Below are 16290 nucleotides of genomic sequence, written 5' to 3'. Positions count from 1 at the left end.
TCTGTGTCTCATGAACTGCAGCAGCTGGTTACTGCAGTGGGGCGAGGTGTGAACAGAATGAGAAAATGCTCCCGGGTCCTTTAGAGATCTTTTTGAGTTATGCAAACCTATGTTGCTGTAAAGTCCACCACAAGCCAGGTCTAGTGAAGTAATGCTATAGTGAGATCCCTGATCCAACAGAGAACTAAAGCATCATCTTCTCCAATCGAAATAACTGCAAAAATATTTTCAACCAAGGTGTCTTAACACAGAGGCAGTGCTTACTGTTGAACTTCTGTGTCATTGCTATGAGCTATGTGAACAGCAGCACATCTGATACTGATGTATGCTGATATGCGGAGATATGTAGACACTTCCCCCTTCTATATGTTTTACACTTTCAGTGATCTATTCAGTAAAACATCCTCTTTTTAATAAGAATGTTATGCAAAAAAGATCAGTGTTGCACCAGAAACCCAGGACAATAGAAAAACCCAACAACATCGCCCACTTGACGTCACCCAGTTTTTAGAAGATACTTTTATTGCAGGGAACCATATTGCACATCATCTAAAATATTGGCAGCATTTTTTCCTGATGTGCTTATGACATATTTTTCCAATGGAACTGGAAGTCACTGAAATTTTTAAAAAGTTAATAGGCCAGGGAGTAATTATTTTTAAATAAACTGTTTGTGATAAAGCCACATTTAAGGAAATTTGGATGTGTTGCAAGAGCTCAGAACTTCTTAAAGTTACGTTTTAGGCTATCACAAGTTGAATATCTAAAAATGAATACATTCCAAGACAGACATTGTTTTTTAAAATGCTGAGCCTTATCCTGGCTATTCCCCTTCTTACATTTTTTTTACACATGTAATGAAGCACAGGATGACTAGATTTACAGTTATACTAATTTCTAAAACCTGGCAATTACCAGCTTTGTGATTACTCTGCTCTTTGAAAGAATGTGTTAAAAGACTGTGCATGAGAACCCAGAGTATTTAAATGTTAAAATTCACAGTAGTGTGGGTGTTTGTATTGTAAAAGATGGTGCCAAACAGATGCAATTTTTCACAGAGAATACTGGGGGTGGGGGCTATTTTCTTTTTCTGTTCCACATTTTTTGTGTGCTCTGAGAAGTTACACAAGCCATGATGATGTAAAGTGTTGGAAAAAGGAGAATGTTCCAGCTGGAACTTTCTTTAACTAGTAAAAACTGACACCTCAGCTTCAGTTGTACAAGCCAGCGTTACCTCTATCTATGTATAATGGTAAATCTGGACCAATTACTGCAAACTCGTTGCTTAGTTAAATAAACAGCAATAATTAGAATTATGTAATTTTACATTAAATACAGAAGCTTTTAAATGTCAACAAATAGCTGCAGACATGCCTGTTCACATCTGTAAATGATTTGCAGATAGAAACATATGAGACTGTTCGTGTCTGTGGGAACTCCACCACTTTTGATCAAGTTAAGCTAAACTGATTAAGGCCTATATGACTAAAAATAACCATTAGCACGTTGCAATAAAATATTATGAGGAAGTTTGGCATAAATCTTTTTTTCCTAAAATGTGCTTTTCCTATATTTACAGTCAGCAGATTACAGCAAGTGCACCTTGTATCTCACCCTACTGCCTTGCTGTCCATTCTACAAGCCAATGTGATTTTTAAACCAAATTCACACTTCTCTCTCCTTTCCCCCACCCTTCATCTTCCACACAACCAGCTGCATACAAGGTAATTTTGCATATAAAAAAATTTCCGCTTTATCTTACTTGGAATAAGAAAATCAAGGAAAAGCAACATATTAGGACACTCTCATGCTCATAACTTGTATCTGTCCCTCACTAGGCTTTAACTGCTTGAACCTGTTGGCAGGCCAGTTTTAAGTGGGTGATTTCTCATCCTGCTGAAAAATATGTCCTGTTTATTAAATAATCTGAAAGCCATAATTTCTATTTCAAGAGTTACTAATATTCATACTTTCTGAGAAAATTTTATGGTGAACAAAAGACAGAGTCTTGCTTTTTAAAGAAAGCAAGCATGATTCTGTGGGTGAGACCAGGCAGGACTTCAAGGTTCTCCCTTCACTCCACCTTAGTTTCCCTTTGTGATTTTCGGCAGGGGGGATCTGCACTTCATCAAGTTTGTTATCTCCCAGGTGGACTTAGTGTATTAATTTCACTTAGGTGTTGGTAATTCAGGTTACTCAAATATGTGGGGGACACTGCATAAATAAAGAGCTGTGCGGATCTTTTTCTCTTGCTCTGCAAAGGCATTGTGTGCTAACTACAGTGTTGTAGTGTATCTAAGGCTCCAATGTGATTTCTTCAATTATTAATGCAATTCAACAGGAGTGGACCACTGTGCTGAAAACAATCATGGCTGTGAGCAACTGTGCCTAAATACTGATGGCTCCTATGTCTGTCAGTGCTTGGAAGGATTTATCATCAATGAGGACCTAAAAACCTGCACAAGTAAGTCTTGTCAGAAGTTTTTTGATCTCAGTTCATCTGGAGAAGGTTTCTGGTTTCATACAGGGAAGAGGACACACCTTCAATTTAGTTTTACAGTCTGCATTTCAGTAATACTTTAAGGATGATTTGAAAGTAGGAGCAAACAGAAAAAGGACTTAGGAAAGGATACTTGTCAAGATAACTGTAAATCTTCACCTATTCAGAAAAGTTTTGGAAGATCTGCTCCCCAGGTGTTGAGGGCAGTTTGTCAGTCACATAACAAATGTCTGACTGACAGGTCATGTGGACAGCAGTGTCTGCCAGGTGAACTGCATCAGCTTACCTGGGGCAGGAGGAGAAGTGTGAGTCTCACACTGAGCTTTACATTTTGCATGGGAACCCTTAATAAGTGAACAACAGTTGACCTGGAAGCTCTCCACCCTTTGTAAATCTAATGATCATTTAGATTCATGGCAGTCTTGCAGATAGCCAAATTGCCTTCTTCACTGGAAAAATAGTACATAGAACAGGTCAGGAAAGAGGAATGTGAATGCATTTGGCCTGTTGACTTTTCCTGGACCTCTTTGATGAGAGGGTTTGGGCCACTTTCTCTACAGCGTTTGGAGGTATGTTATTTTTCAAATTTGTTGAATGTTGGAGCAGCTCCAGGGTTCACTTCTTTTCTTTCACTTGAGCAACGCATTTTTAACAGAAGTCAAACTGCAAGTGCTCAGTCACAAAAATGATCTAGGCAGAAGTGAGGCAAATCAGTAAAGGCAATTTGTCTTTAACTTTGTCTTTGCCTCCCTACTAACCCTTTTAGCCCCATCCAATACCTTGGCAGACTTTGCTGCTGTCTGCCACTGTAACTCTCTAGAAAGAGGCAGACAGTAATGCAACAGCAGAACTAGTGTGCATGTAACAACAATAGGCTGTACTAGAAACAGTTTGTCTCTAGACATTTGTCTGAAAGAACAACTGGAAATTTTAAAACAGCTGAACTATGGAGTTTTATCAACTTGTAAATGGAAAATCTCTTTCCCTTTGTAGTAAAAAGAGGTATCTTTTTACACTCTTGAGTTACTTTCCTCCAGGCTGTACTTGGAGACCTATCAGCAGCATTTAAACAGTGCTGTGGCTTCTGGAATCCCTCTGTGCAATGAAACTGAGCTCTTTTGAATAGCTTCTCTTCTTGCCAACATACCCCTCTCCTCATATATATTTAGGAAAGAAATTGTCCTATTTCTGACCTCCAGATGAGTTGTTGAAACCCTATGAACATTTTTAGGCTATCATGAAAAGAGTTTTGGCACTTTGGGATTTCCTGAATGAGCAGTTGAATGGAAGGGATTTAACATATACCACTCCTAAGGGGAAAACATCTGGAAATTACAATTCTGGTGTCATACACAGGCACAAGTATCTTAAGACAGTTGTGGGAACATCTGAATGGTAAACAGATTTCTACTCTGACAACTAATTACAAAAAAATGAGTGACACCGTGTGTGTAGCCAATAGACAGTAGCAAGTGCTGCCTGCGGGGTCCCAGGGGTCCTGTTACAGAGAAGAAACACTTTGGAAATTTGAGATGAAAAATGGACCGTATTTGACAGTACTTGTCACTTGCAATTCTTTGCAACAGCTTGACTAGTCTAAGCCAAAGCACACTGAGGTCCCTGAGATGCTTTCTGCTTGCTGCCACAGCAGCTGGGTCAGGTGCACTAGTGGGTTCTAGGGACTGCCACCTTCGCATCTGGCCATTTGGAGACTGTATTTAAAGAATAATGTTCATAAGGTAGGGTTTTTTTTTGTCTTTGCCACTGTCTTACATAAAGTCACTGCTGAAGTGTTTTGTACTGGGTTTTTAAAATTCGATTTGTAAGTCCTGAGGCATGGACTCTGTTGAGTTATGTAAGTATAGGAAAGTATGATTTCCCAACTCTGCTTAAAGCAACCAATGCAAAGTTTACCACAAGGCCCTCTTACATTTTATTGATGCTATATGTATATTATCAGATAAGGAACTGGATTATTGTTTAAGCAGTTCAATGTATTTATATTTACTTGTTTATATGCCATGGAAGTACTGGAGATGAAAAATAATTCATTATTTGTAAAATTTTTTTAATAACTTAAATTGCTCCTACAGGAGTTGACTATTGTGCTCTGAGTGATCACGGCTGTGAACATTTGTGTGTAAATGGTGACAAATCTTACACTTGTCAGTGTTTTGAAGGATACAGGCTTCGTAACGATGGGAAAACATGCAAACGTAAGTTATTATTCAGGAACTCAGAGTTAGATTTTTATTACACCCATAGAAGAAATCAGTAAAGTAGGATTTGAGTGCCTAAACTTTAATGTCCAGCATCATTTTAAATGCTTGAGGATTCAAAAAGTTCACTTTCCCCTTTTATGTCATATCTGCCAGTAGTATGTCAGTATCCTGGATATGCTAAGGCATCTAAATTGGTCCTGGATGCATACTTTTAGCCGTTTGAATTGCACCTTAAATGTCTGTGCCATTTAAAAAGTAGCCCTGAAATTAAACTGTTGCGGATCCAAAACTATTTTATTCTGACTTATGTCCTTATATGGGGCATATATATATATATGGGGCATCCTTATAAGGATGATTGCAAAGGGATTGTAATTGCATTACACATTTCACTACGTTATGCAGTCAGGATGAGTGGCAGATATCAAGAAAACATTCATTGCAAATTTTTCTTAATTTTTATAGTGTTGATCACTAAGTGATCAAAGAACAAGAATGGATAAGTCTGAAAAAAACACAGGCATTAAGTATTTTGTAACTGTAATCCCATAGATCTCATCAACATCTGTTAAATAACGTTTACAGAAAAAAAAATCAGTCACCCAGATATTACCATGTCAAATTAAAAGCTCCTTATTCTCAGTTTGTGTATCACAACAGCACCCTACTTGATTATTCCATGCAAACAGACAAATTCTGCTTATCTCAAGAAGTACTGACACTCTAAAAGCAAGCTACATGTTCTGTCCATGCAGAATTCCAGAGGGATCTAGACAGTTTGGGGCACTGGGCTATGATTAATGGGATGAAATTTAACAAATCCAGATGCCAGATTCTGCACCTGGGGATGGAGTAACGCCAGGCACAAGTAAAGATTGGGAGAGGAGTGGCTGGGGAGCAGCGCTGCAGAAAGGGACCTGGGGGTGCCGGTGACAGCAGGCTCAGCGTGAGTCAGCAGCGTGCCCTGGCAGCCACGGGTGCTGGGTCACCCTGGGGTGATCGGACACAGCACAACCAGCGGCCCCAGCGGCGCCTGTCCCTGCGTTCAGTGTCGCTGCGGCCTCACCTTGCGCACTGTGTGCGGTTCTGGGGCCCACAATTTCAGAAGGATGTGAAGGTCCCTGAACGCCTTCAGAGGAGGGCAACGCAGCTGGTGAGAGGGCTGGAAGGCATGTCCGATGAGGAGCGGGTAAGGGCTTTGGGCTTGTCCAGGTTGGAGAAAAGGAGGCTGAGGGGTGACCTCACCGCTCTCTATGGCTTCCTGAGGAGGGGAGGTGGAGAGGGAGGTGCTGAGCTCTTCCCCCTGGATCCAGTGACAGCACATGTGGGAATGGTTCAAAGCTGTACCAGGGGAGGCTTAGCCTGGGCATTAGGAACCACTTCTTTACCGATAGGGTGGTCAAACTGGAACAGGCTTCCTAGAGGAGTGGTTAATACCCCAAGCCTGTTAGTTGTTTAAGAGGTATTTGGACAGTGCTTTTACTATGCTTTAACTTTTGGTCAGCCCCGAACTGATCAGACAGTTGGACTAGCAGATTGTTGTAGGTCCCTTCCAGATGGAATGTTCTGTTCTGTTTGTTCTAAGTCTTGCAGGGAAATAAGTGTGTGGGAAAGAAAGGGAATACAAGATGTTAGTTTAAATAATGTTAATTAATAGATTGCATTTCATTTTATTTTGAAATATGAATTGTATCTACATTCTGTATGAGAAAACCCCATGAACATCTGTTTGCCCAATTATAGCTGGCAACTTTCCAGAATTCCACAGCAGGATCATGTAATTTGTCTTTCTCGCTATCCTTAAATACTACACACACTGCATTTTTGTAACCCTACTTTACAGAAAAATGACAAACACCTTCTGAACTTAAGCACAGAGGAAGAAAAAGCATTAACTATTTCAGGTTTGAACAGGTTCATTACTGAAGATAAAAAGTTGATGATAGATCTGTTTCTCACTGGAAAGTTTACTTGAGATGTGGATGTGGGAGTTAGGTGCCTTTGGAAATCCTAGTGGGTCACTAATCTGCATGCTAGGGATATGAAATTCTACAAACTCTAGAACTGGAACAGTGCACTTCTTAATACTGAGGTTGCAAAATGAACAGGACAAAGATGTACCTTTCTGTGACAACAAAAAAAGACAGCAGGTGCTATAAATGATTTGCAGGATTGAGTCCAGTATACTAGCAAGGACAAGAACATTCAGTAGCTGGGAATTGTTAACATTTTGAACATCTTACCCTAAACGCAATTTTTTATCTATTAAATTTTTCTCAGGTAAAAATGTCTGCAAATCAGTGAGCCATGGCTGTGAGCATATTTGTGTTAGTGCTGACAATTCCTACATGTGCAAGTGTCGTGAGGGATTTGTATTGAGAGAAGATGGCAAGAGGTGCAGAAGTGAGTGACTGTTATCTATTGAACGTTTTTGCATGCGCATCAAGCAAGGAAAGAAAGGGGTTTTTCACTTCTTACTGGAAGAAAAACAACCCTACTTTTTGATATCTACATTTTTTTAACATGTTTTCATTCCAAACCTATGTTTGTATCAATCATTCTCAGGACGGGACATCTGCAAATCAGTCAGCCATGGCTGTGAGCATATTTGTGTTAACGAAGGTGACTCATATGTTTGCAAATGTCATGAGGGTTTTCTGCTGAGAGCAGATGAGAAAACATGCAGAAGTAAGTACTCCAATAATTACTCACAGACTTTTATCTACAGTATGTAGGTTTATGGAAGTGTTCTAATAAATACAACAGTTTACTGTTATAATATAGGATTAGTATTTTTATACTTGCCAGAAACTTGTAGAGACTCTGTGTACAGAAATAGTGTATTTAATAGCCAAATTGGTATGACTGGAGATAAAAAAAGACAACTTTTCAGGTACCAAGAGTTAGAAGTGTTTGCTGAATAAATTTCTATTCATTTCTTCCAGTGTATCAGTACACCTAATAAAAGCTACTACTTCTCCATTAACATATTCACTGTAGATGTGCTTTAACCAAATTTCATCAACTATTTTCAGATAAAGACATTTGCAGTTCAGTTGACCATGGCTGTGAACATGTTTGTGTTAACGCTGATGAGTCATACATCTGCCAGTGTTATGAGGGATTTGCACTAAGGGAAGATGGAAAAACATGTAGAAGTAAGTGTCCTTATCTTTAATAGATTTCCTTTATGATCTGTGCATTCATAGACATGTTTTAAATACTAGCAACGTTATTTTTTTCCCAGATAAAGATGTTTGCAATTCTGTTGATCATGGTTGTGAGCATGTTTGCATGAATACTGACAGTTCATACATTTGCCAGTGCTATGAGGGTTTTGTATTGAGGGAAGATAAGAAAACATGTAAAAGTAAATTATTTTATGTTACTGTATTTTTTGCACTCAGAGGTCTACTAAAGAAACATATTGTGCTAGAGGCAGGTCTTTTTATTGGGGATTTTGCCTGCCAAAAAGGAGGATAAATTCTTTATTTCTTAGGAGCTTATTACTGTTAGTCTTTAAAGTTTTGGAAATGTTCTCATTTGTCAAACTGTAGTACATAAAATCTACGTTATCCCTAGATAAGGACATCTGCAAATCAGTCACTCATGGCTGTGAACATCTTTGTGTTAATGATGACTATTCATACACTTGCCAGTGCCATGATGGATTTGTACTAAGGCAAGATGGGAAAACATGCCGAAGTAAGTAGCCTATGAATAAAATAATTAATTTCTTTTCTTTTTATAGGAGATTATTTACCGATTCATAGTAGTCAGAATGGAATATTGTTCTCTATAGATCGTAAGACTTATATGAAATTAATTATTTGAACTGAAGATACATTTCAAAAAACCAGTCAATTTTAACATTTGAAAGTAGCTTTGAAAATGTGAACTTCATTTCTAGATTGAGTATGTTGAATTTAAATCTTCAGCATAGGATGTTGCTGCATTTTACTTTGAATTGAAGTTTTAATTGCCACTGTGTTGTTTTGTGTGTATTCATGCAGATCACGACTTAACCTGTTCCTTTAACCTCTTAGCATGTTCTTTTGTAAATGATAAGCAGATGAAACTCCTTCAGGCTCCTTATATGTTTTCTGATCTTTCCATAAATCTCTTCTTGCTCCCCTAAAACCTCTGGTATTCATCAGCATCCTTATGGGGGCACCACAGTGGTACAAAGTCGTCTAATAGGAAACACAGCAGGGTCCAGAGCAGAGCATCTATAGCCACCTAATTATTATTTTAATCTACCTATCTTTTTTTATCTTTTTTTAATCTATCTTTTTCTTTATGACCAAACATAATGTGAGTCTATGACCAAAATATTCTGCTAGCGCTTGTGTTCAGTTGTTATCTACCACGATCACAAGCTGTTTAAGACTCTGTCATACAGGTGTCCCACATCCTGTAAGTACAGCATTCATTCTTTGTTTCTGAATGTATAAGCTTAGTTCTGGCTACTTTAAAATACATATGATCTGCTGTTATCCAGCTTGCAAAAAGGTTCATGTCTCCTTATATCAGCAGCTGCTCTATTTATATTTGCTTTTCTCTCAAAACTGGAGTAACCTACAAACTTTGTTGGCGATTATTTTGTAGTTTCTTTTGGGTTGCTCATAAAAATGTTAAATAGTAGAGGATCACGGCAAATTCTTAGAAAGAAAGCCACTTCATGTTTCCCCATTTATGACTTATCCTGAAGACCTCTCTAGCCAGTGTTAATCCATATAATGTTGATTCTGTAGACTGTTTCCTTAATGAAAATAAATAGAGATTACTGCCTTATTGAATGCTCCATTGTGTGAACAGCATGAGCTTTGTGAACCAGCCTCATAATAAATTTTAAAAAATATTTAGTTAGCTTTCCAGTATCTATTTTTCCATAACATGAGCTTGATTGATATTAATTCTCTTTCTTTGATTTTACTCTGAAGCAAGTTCCACATTAATCCATGCCATTTTTTTAATGCAGATTGATGTCAGGCTGACAGGCTTACAATGAACTATCCATCCTTTCCAAACACTGGAGCAATAGTAATTTTTTCAGTGTGTGTGCATACACTGTGGAGGGAGACTGCTAAGTGTGTTGGAGCTTCCTCAGAGTTCTAGGAGTTACTGAAAAATAACACTAACCATCCAAGGTCTTCTTCAGCCAGTTACAACTCTTCATTGCAAGTTACCTGGATCTACTGATTTTAAAATGTGTGTATTCAGTAGGTGCTGTGTGACCTGCTTCTCAGCTGATGAAACTCTTCGCTCACTTAACTATTTTAACGCTTCTGCATTAAGATTGGCAATTCTACCATTTCTATCTATTAATTAATAATACATTGTTAGAATGCTTTTTATTCCTTAGACTTCAAATAACTTACTCATACTATCCTCTATTTTGTTGGCCGTGCACCCCCTTGTCCTTTATCTTATTATTTAAGTGTTTTCAAATTCCCGGTATTTTCATGTTCAGTAAATACTGTGAATGTTCTTCTCTTTCAATCATTATTCAAATCATACAGCTGTTGTCGATTTCTAAATGAGGTTGCTTTTTTTAACTACTCTGTCATTCTCTTTAGATTATGGGACTATGTTTTTGGGGTGTATCTAGTAAAATAACCTTAAATAGGGCAGTCATTCACTTTTACTGTTTTTTTGTTACACCACCCCCACCCCATCCCAAAATATTCTGGCTTATATTTGCTTTCAGCTATGTACAATTCATCCTTTTGAAGTTATAGCCATGTCTGCTGCTGGTTTGTATTTGATTCTGTTTATAAAGAACAAATGTTTGAGTTGCACACAGCTGTGTATAAGCAGATGCTAAGTTTACTTACATGGCAATTTCTTCTTTATCTGCTATAATGGGATCTAGTTTAGATTGCCATGTCTTAAATGTAATGCTTATTGAGTTAGAAGATTTTCCTTTCTAGTAGTTTTTGGAATTTTTGTGTTGGCATCGTGAGACCTCCAGGTAATTTGGCTCAGATTTAAGGTCTTTTAAAAATATAAGGTTTTCTTCCCTGCATGTTAAACCTAAGTATTCTGCTGAAGAGTCAGTCTGAACTTGGCTGTCAGTACTGTTGTACCTTTAGGTAAAGGTAGTTCTCAATTAGCAATCAAGAATGTTTTCTTCTGTGTTGCAGTGAAAAAGAAACGGCGAATGCTGATAGATGGCTCCACTTCCTTCTGTACTTTCTCCTCCTCCCCATCCACCCTTCTTGAAGAGGTTTTAACTAACTGATTTTAACACACAAATCCTCCCATCAATTTTCAGCAATACTAGTTAGATTTTATTTATCCTCTTAAATGAGTAATCCCTATCCTTCCAGGGTTTGTTTATGCAGGCTCTTGGCATTGATGTAAGGATGTTAAAGAATTATTTTGCTTCATGTCCTGTGGTGTTTGGCTTAGCTATTTTTTTTTTACCAGCATGAATTTGTGCTAAATGACCATACTAAATTATTCCCTGTTTTTACTCTTACTACTCCTAATGTAAAATCCTTCTCCTTAATCTAGCCAGATTAATCCTAAAATTATTTATTGTCAGTGGGAAGCCATCCAAACTATGCAATTCTTTCTGCTCAGATGGTAAAGGACTCTACTGCATGTAAACTAAGCTGTCTATGGTTTAACTAGCCAGAGATTTGCTTTCAGTTTGGAGGTTTCCATCTTTCTTTGCTCATGGGATTACCACCACAGTCTTTGTATTGACAAAAAAAAAGTTTAAATAGCAAACCACATTAAATATTATCTAACTGTTCCCAGGCAAGGATATTTGCAAATCAGTCAACCATGGCTGTGAACATGATTGTGTTAATGCTGGGGATTCATTTGTTTGTAAGTGTCAGGAGGGATTCCTGCTAAGAGAAGACGGAAAAACATGCAAAAGTAAGTAGTTTGATATTTATCAGCGTACTTTTTATCTGCAGCTCATGCTCGTGTAGAAATGCGTTAACCAGCACAAGCTGTCATCTCTTTTCAGATAAAGATCTTTGCAAATCAGTCAACCATGGCTGTGAACATGTTTGTGTTAATACTGATGATTGGTACATCTGCAAATGCCATGATGGGTTCCTACTGAGAGAAGATGGGAAAACCTGCAGAAGTAAGTAGGATGAGAACTTAATTTGATGAATTACACACATAATTGATGCCTCTGCTGATGAATGTTGACTGCCAACTCTTCCGTTTGCAGACAAGGATGTTTGCAATTCAGTCAGTCATGGCTGTGAACAAGTTTGTGTGAATACTAAAGATTCCTACATCTGCAAGTGTCATGAAAAATTCATACTGAAGGAAGACGGAAAGACATGTAGATGTGAGTAGCCTGAGCTATAAAAGTATGTTTTTATTTGAGCTTTTAAGTGTTGTGACTGTGAGTATTTGCACATGTGTATGTTTGTGATTTGCAACTATTTAGACAGGTTAATAGAAGGTATGATCTCTCCCTAATGAACCTCACCTCACAAACTCCATCCACTCTTCTCAGATAAAGATGTTTGCAACTCAGTTGATCATGGCTGTGAACATACTTGTGTTAATACTGGTGATTCCTATATTTGCAAGTGTCATGAGGACTTCACACTGAGGGAAGATGGGAAAACTTGTAGGAGTAAGTTGTTAAATCTTTGTGTTGTACTTCCCAATCTCTTAATGGAACACACCATGTAATGGTAGTGTGTTATTTGTGTCTTTAATTTAGAATCAACTTCATGGAAGTAAGCTTCTTCATGGAAATTTATTGCCATATTTTTTTTACATTTTGTGAAAGTCATTTACCTAGCTAACCATGCTAAATATAATTTTCATTATTCCAAGGTAAAAATATCTGCAAAACAGTCAACCATGGTTGTGAACATGTCTGTGTTCCAACTGGCGATTCATACACGTGTCAGTGTCACAAGGGATTTATATTGAGGCGAGACAGGAAAACATGCAGGAGTGAGTAGCTGGAACCTTTATGGGGAATACGGTTTTTCAGTCATAAAATAAATAACAGACTTAATTTTACTCAAAGCTTGTTTGTGCCAGTTTTGCATTTGAGAAATGGTCTAATACAGAAATTCTCTTAACAATTCTCAGATAAAGACCTGTGTAAATCCATTGACCATGGCTGTGAACATGTGTGCATTAATAATAACAGTTCATACAGCTGTCAGTGCCATGAGGGTTTTGTCCTGCGACAAGACGGGAAAACATGTCGAAGTAAGTAACTCAGTATGTCTGTCAGCCACTCTTCTCTGGCATTGCTACAGAAACAAACAAAGATGTTATACGCCTTTGTCATACATTCCTCAAATATCATGCTTGGAGTCTTTGAATTTATAAATATGTTAAATATAATACATATAAATATTTCAATTTTTCCTAGATATAGATGTCTGCAAATCAGTTGCCCATGGTTGTGAACATATTTGTGTTAATAATGACGATTCATACATCTGCAAATGCCAGGAGGGATATGTACTAAAAGAGGATCAGAAAACATGCAGAGGTAAGTACGTCTTATTTAGAAATCATTTCTTTGATTTGTAAAATTACTTAACCTCACTTCAAAAATGATAGCCCAAAGCATATGTGAGTGTGATGGAAAATGTCTTGAACAATTAACTTAATGCTCTTGTAAGCAAAAAACTAACAAATTGCAACAGTTGTTTTGGTATAGCATCAAGTGCATAATAATTCTTTCCAAACATCAGGAAAAAAGCCAAAGTGAAATCTTATTATCAAGGAATGTGCACTTTAATCACATTCATGCACTGTGGAGCTTTTATCTCTATATACTCCATTTTAAAGTACTATTAGGTCTATTTGCTCATTTTCCAACATGACATGCTCAGAGTATGACAAGCGTTTATCTCATCACCAATTCTTACTTGAAGCAGAAATTCTTCTACAGGAACTCCAGAAAAACATTTATTCTGTAAAAATGGGTGTCTTAGTTGGGGACACTATCATTACCAAAAGAACAGTAACACGTTCATGGCTTATCTCAATCCTAACACCATTCATCATGAACTGCTGCCCTGTCTTGACTTACGCAATGACACTGAGGTCGTTCTGATACTCATATTCATTGCATTTCCATGACCTTAGTACATCTGACACATCTTTTCCTCAGATGACTGCAGAAAGGAATTATTGGACAGCAGTTTTTAAATAGAGTTATTATCTAAGAAGAAAGATCCAAGCTCTAAAGCTGCAAGTTTCTTATTCTTACACTGAATTGGTAACAGGTATATTCAGTAGTTTCTGCAGTCAAAGAAATTTCTGCTGCACAATTCTCTCTTGCATAGTGCTTACAGCATTCTTGAGGTGCACGGAAGTCAAAGTTAATTTGATCCAGACTGATGCAAATCTTATATTCCTTAGTATGGTAAAATCTTCCTGGAAGTTACATTGATCAAATAGGATCTGAGCATCTCTGCAGCCAGCCCCTTGCACTAAGCACACTAGTCTATGCCTGCTGGAGGAAATTCCTCTCCAGAATAATATATAAAAAAACCAACAACAAAAAACAAACACATGGCAGAACCAGTCTGCAGCTTCAAAGACATTCTCCCTAAATTTCCTAACCTTGTTATGGGTACATAGTGCCTACAAACTGCTTTGATTTTTGAGTGTACACTTGCCAAAAGTATGTGAACTCCAAATCTGTCAGTCTCCTGACAAACTCCCAGCTTTAATGGGTAAATCAGAAAAGGTTTATTTCAGCAATATTTAAGCTGCCTAATTACAAGACTGTTAAGTTACAAGCACGAAAACCTTATCTAAACAATCCTGATCCATGTTTAGCAGCTAGCCACGTTTCTAGCATTTAACTCTTTCACCTGCGTTTTTTTAGCTGTTTTTCTGCCACTACAGGTTTGTTTGTGCTACAAAAAAACCCATGAATTTTCTGAATTTTGCCCCCAGACTTGAACCTACCTCAAGCTCTTGGCTTTTGTTTCACTGTTCCCTGCCACTCTAAATATGACTCCTAGGTTTTCACCTTCTATACAAATGTGGCTTCACTGACTCATTTCTTTGTACCATTTTTACCTTTTTGCTACTTCTGCAACACAGATGCAGCTCCAGCAATTCTCTTCCATGTCTTTCAGTGCTGGTCATCTACACAAATCTGAAGTTGGCATACTGGCCTATCCCTGTAAGAAAATGATGGCAGCTCTGTCTCTGTATCCTAGCTGTGTTTTTCACTCCACTTAACAGTCATTCTTAAAATTTTCTGATTTGTTACTGTCAAGTGTTGTAGTATACTGCAAAGCAGTATGTCTCTTAAGTATTTGCTGTGATTGTATTTTTGTTAAATTCTTAGTCATAGGCACACTCTTAGGTTTTGGTATAGACTGTACACAACATCTTCGGGCACGCTGGCAAAGGTACTTCAGATGATCTCTGAGTTTATGCAGTCCCTGGGTATCTAGATCCCTTTTTCAGCTTTGTGGAGATTTTCATGGTCTGAACACTCTGCTGCTTATTTCACAGGATGCAGTGAAGGCCCACTTGACCTGGTGTTTGTGATCGATGGATCAAAAAGTCTTGGGGAGGATAATTTTGAAATTGTAAAACAATTTGTCTCGGGAGTCTTGGGTTCACTTGAGATTTCACCCAAAGCTGCTCGAGTTGGTTTGCTTCAGTATTCCACTGAAGTTCGCACTGAGTTTACATTAAAGCAGTTCAGCTCAGCCAAAGATATGAAGAAAGCTGTATCGCAAATGAAATACATGGGACGAGGTTCCATGACAGGACTGGCTCTGAAACAAATGTTTGAAAGAAGCTTCACAGAAACAGAGGGAGCAAGACCATTTTCAGCGAATGTCCCTCGAATCTCCATTGTGTTTACGGATGGACGAGCCCAAGATGAAGTCTCAGAGTGGGCTACTAGAGCAAAGCGAAATGGTAAGCAGAGATGTTTTTGACTTATTCTAAAAGGCAAATATTGTTAGAAATAAGACGTAGTGATAGCAGGGATGTGCTACACTTATCTGGTAATCAAGAAAGTTTTTGCCATAGCAGTCTGGCTAGCACAGTGACCACTGTGGCAGAACATCAGATCTTTGGTGTTCACAAGAACCTTTGCTACAAGGCATGTATGCCATCCCTAGTGCGAGACCCATGATGGCTGTCTCACCACTGGGGTTCTGTTCCACCACCAGGTAGTGGTACTACCCACCTGGCATGCCATGCAGTGCCCTGAACATATCCGCTAAGGGTAGACAATTGATACAGAGATTTGGGAACACTGGGCACTTCATCAAAAATTCTAACAATGAAAATCAAAAAAACTTTTACCTGCCTCTTCAAAATACAAAAATCTATCCTCCTGGGAAATACCATGGTAATAATTGGTTAAGTTATATTTTTATTTGCTTACATACTATATGTTTAACCAATTCTGTTGTGCTGATGGTGTTCTGGAAAGAAGATGTGTGCTCCTTACAAAAGGATAGAGCTATAGTGCTGTCTATCTTTCTGTTGCTATGTGCCTTATCAGGTGATATGCTGAAATGTAACTGAAAAGTGGTGGTTTTTAATTTAGAATACATGTGGGCTGAAATCCATCCT

At 38.0% G+C, this 16290-nt stretch overlaps 1 protein-coding gene across 5 annotated transcripts in view; it reads left to right on the top strand.

The window, feature by feature from the left end:
* Positions 1–16290, top strand: part of MATN2 (matrilin 2) — a 77611-nt gene that overhangs the window by 49342 nt on the left and 11979 nt on the right. For 4 of the 5 annotated variants that reach the window (XM_037379845.1, XM_037379846.1, XM_037379844.1 and 1 more), the window contains exons 8-21: positions 2342–2464; positions 4594–4716; positions 7003–7125; positions 7288–7410; positions 7758–7880; positions 8305–8427; positions 11491–11613; positions 11708–11830; positions 11921–12043; positions 12215–12337; positions 12544–12666; positions 12808–12930; positions 13097–13219; positions 15211–15624. In XM_037379845.1, coding sequence (XP_037235742.1) covers positions 2342–2464; positions 4594–4716; positions 7003–7125; positions 7288–7410; positions 7758–7880; positions 8305–8427; positions 11491–11613; positions 11708–11830; positions 11921–12043; positions 12215–12337; positions 12544–12666; positions 12808–12930; positions 13097–13219; positions 15211–15624 — 2013 coding nt within the window. The remainder of the gene's footprint in view (positions 1–2341; positions 2465–4593; positions 4717–7002; positions 7126–7287; positions 7411–7757; positions 7881–8304; positions 8428–11490; positions 11614–11707; positions 11831–11920; positions 12044–12214; positions 12338–12543; positions 12667–12807; positions 12931–13096; positions 13220–15210; positions 15625–16290) is intronic. The other variant, XM_037379849.1, reaches the window with a different exon arrangement.

The sequence above is a fragment of the Falco rusticolus genome, chromosome 3 (genome assembly GCF_015220075.1).
Source record: "Falco rusticolus isolate bFalRus1 chromosome 3, bFalRus1.pri, whole genome shotgun sequence".
NCBI lineage: Eukaryota > Metazoa > Chordata > Aves > Falconiformes > Falconidae > Falco > Falco rusticolus.
The sequence above is the reverse complement of the archived record's forward strand: the minus strand, read 5'-3'. Positions and strand labels throughout refer to the sequence as shown.